At 48.1% G+C, this 2329-nt stretch overlaps 1 protein-coding gene across 1 annotated transcript in view; it reads right to left on the reverse strand.

The window, feature by feature from the left end:
* LOC116091473 (TAF5-like RNA polymerase II p300/CBP-associated factor-associated factor 65 kDa subunit 5L) overlaps window positions 1–706 on the reverse strand; it is a 2096-nt gene extending 1390 nt beyond the window's left edge. Inside the window, 3 exon segments of the mRNA XM_031372896.1 lie at window positions 6–69; window positions 71–582; window positions 584–706. Coding sequence (XP_031228756.1) covers window positions 6–69; window positions 71–582; window positions 584–697 — 690 coding nt within the window. The 5' untranslated portion in view covers window positions 698–706.
* Between the last annotated feature and the right edge of the window lie 1623 nt (window positions 707–2329).

Consider the following 2329-nt stretch of genomic DNA (forward strand, 5'->3'; position numbering starts at 1 on the left):
AGGGCAGCTTCGTTCTGCAGAATAGGGTTGGGCACATCTGGTGGCTCCAGGCTGCTGCTTTCACTGCGCATACAGCTGGTAGTCTGTCCTCTTGGCAGGCTGCACGTCCAAGTGAATGTGCACGGCAAACACCTTGCACAGGGCAGTGTTGTCGCTTTGGAGGTAGCAGATAAGGTAGTTGTAGCTATCTTCCTGGAGACGGACTACATACTTGTTGTCCAGGAATGCACAAAGCTGGAAGTTTGACAGAATGTCCTGGATGGTCTGCGTGGTCTGTAGCTGCTCGATGATGTCCTTCTGACTTGCATTCTGTAGGAACATTCCATGGAAGCGGCTATAGAAGCTTTCCACAGTGCTCTTGGGGCCGCTCTGGACCAGGTTGAGGTGAAGGTAGACAAAGAGAGGGTAGAGGAGAGGCAGAACTTCACGGCTGTACTGGGAGTCAGAATCAGTGAGAAAGCTCCTCAGTCGTCCAAACTGTACTTCATATTGCTGAGGTTCTGCCTGGCAAGGGGCTGCAGACACCGAATTGGTACAACCAGATTCTGATTGAACTGTGAGGTTGGCTGCCATCTCCTCGGGGGGTCTGTGAGAGTCTCAGGCCTTGCTTCAAAGGGCCTTCTGAGTCCACGTACTGTCGGCGTTTGAGGTAGCAGGATACTGCCACCTGAACCTGCTCCGTGCGCACTCGTTTCATGACCTCTTGACGCCGGAGCCACAGCGCCTGCGAGGTCCGCGGGGCCGCGTCTCCGGCGGCAGGCGCGAGCCCTTCAGCCGCTACCCACTTCCGCCCGAGCGCCCTCCTGAGCTCGCAGTTGGCTCGGCGCGAGGGCGCCCGGCGGGGCCGCGGGGTCTCCGGGCCATGTAGGCCATTCTTAACCATTATTATTAAATATGAAATATTCCCTCACAGGCTCACATACAGAGAAGGGCCTTTGTAGCCAGATGATGGATTTTGGGGAAGTGATTAGATCCTAGCTGTTCTGTTTCAATCAATGGATTAATCCCATGATGAAATCATAAAATGTGGTGGTAATGTTGAAACATGGTAAAAAAAATTGGGACCTAGTTGGAGATTATTAGGCACCTGGAATCATGAAGGATGTAACTTGTCTCCTTCCTTTTCGTATCTACTTCTGCTTGAGGTCAATGTCTCCCACATGCTTCCAGTACAGTGATGATACTACAGACCCATGGACATGGGGTCCAGTGACTACAACTGAAACCTCTCAAGCAACGGGTCAAGAGGACTCTGTTTCAAAACATTTTTTATAATAATGTACTTTGTACTAACACATCAACTTTCCTGTGTTTAAGGCAGAAAACCAAGCCCCACCTGACCATGATGTAATCGATCATGCTCATGCTCAAGGTGATATGCTGATGGAGGCAACACTGAGCTCTGATTACAGATACACTCGGAAGAGCTGCCTGCCTCAGCAGCTGAAGCAGACAATATGGAGCAAAGAAACAATAATCTACTTCTTCCATCTCTCACTGGCACAAACTCCTCCCACCACCCACAAGCTCCTCCCATCGTTTACAAAAAAAGTCAGTATCATGGATCATGCTGGTAAAAACTGATAAATGCTTTGCTTTAGTGTGTTCAGGATTTTCCTATCCAAATACCCTCGTGACTCCTCCTTCTGTGTGGGAAGGTCTTTAGGGGCCATGAGGGTTACAGACCTGTTTAGAGGCAGGTGTAAAGTGTTAAGAGGAACTGGTGCCTGTGGGCTGGAGTGACTCTGCAGTTCGCTGTACTTAGTACTGTTTCTTTCCTTATTCCTTGTTTTAAAACTGCACTTTATGGTTGTGTGAGAGGATTCCGAGTCTTGCCCTTCACAGTGAAAAGCAGATGCGACAACATGGGAAGAGGTGGTAGGAGGAAGCTGACCGGAGGCAGAAATGGAAGGGCAAGCTGGAGGCAGTGAGAGCAAACTGTGAAAATCATAAGCATCCACAGTAAGCGTCCTAAATTGAAAATAGACAAATAGACCATTCCCTGCCCCCACTTAGATTTCCAGCATCTTTATATCCATTAACATTAACTCCTAGCTCTATCTGTGTGAAAATACACAGAACACTGTATGCACACGTAATAGTTAGTCTTCCCTATTAACTTGACCACATTAAGAAATGCCTAAGCGGTCTGTTAGGCACACATCTAGGCTTCTCTGACGGTATTTCCAGGGGGCAATAGATCACTAGGAGTGTGGTCTATTGGATGGTATAAGTGCTTCATAGTATGCAATTTTTTTGTTTTTTGTTTTTTTGTTTTTTTTGGGGGGGTTTTGGCTTTTTTGAGACAAGGTTTCTCTGTGTAGCTCTG

The sequence above is a fragment of the Mastomys coucha genome, unplaced genomic scaffold (assembly GCF_008632895.1).
Source record: "Mastomys coucha isolate ucsf_1 unplaced genomic scaffold, UCSF_Mcou_1 pScaffold15, whole genome shotgun sequence".
In the NCBI taxonomy this organism is placed as follows: domain Eukaryota; kingdom Metazoa; phylum Chordata; class Mammalia; order Rodentia; family Muridae; genus Mastomys; species Mastomys coucha.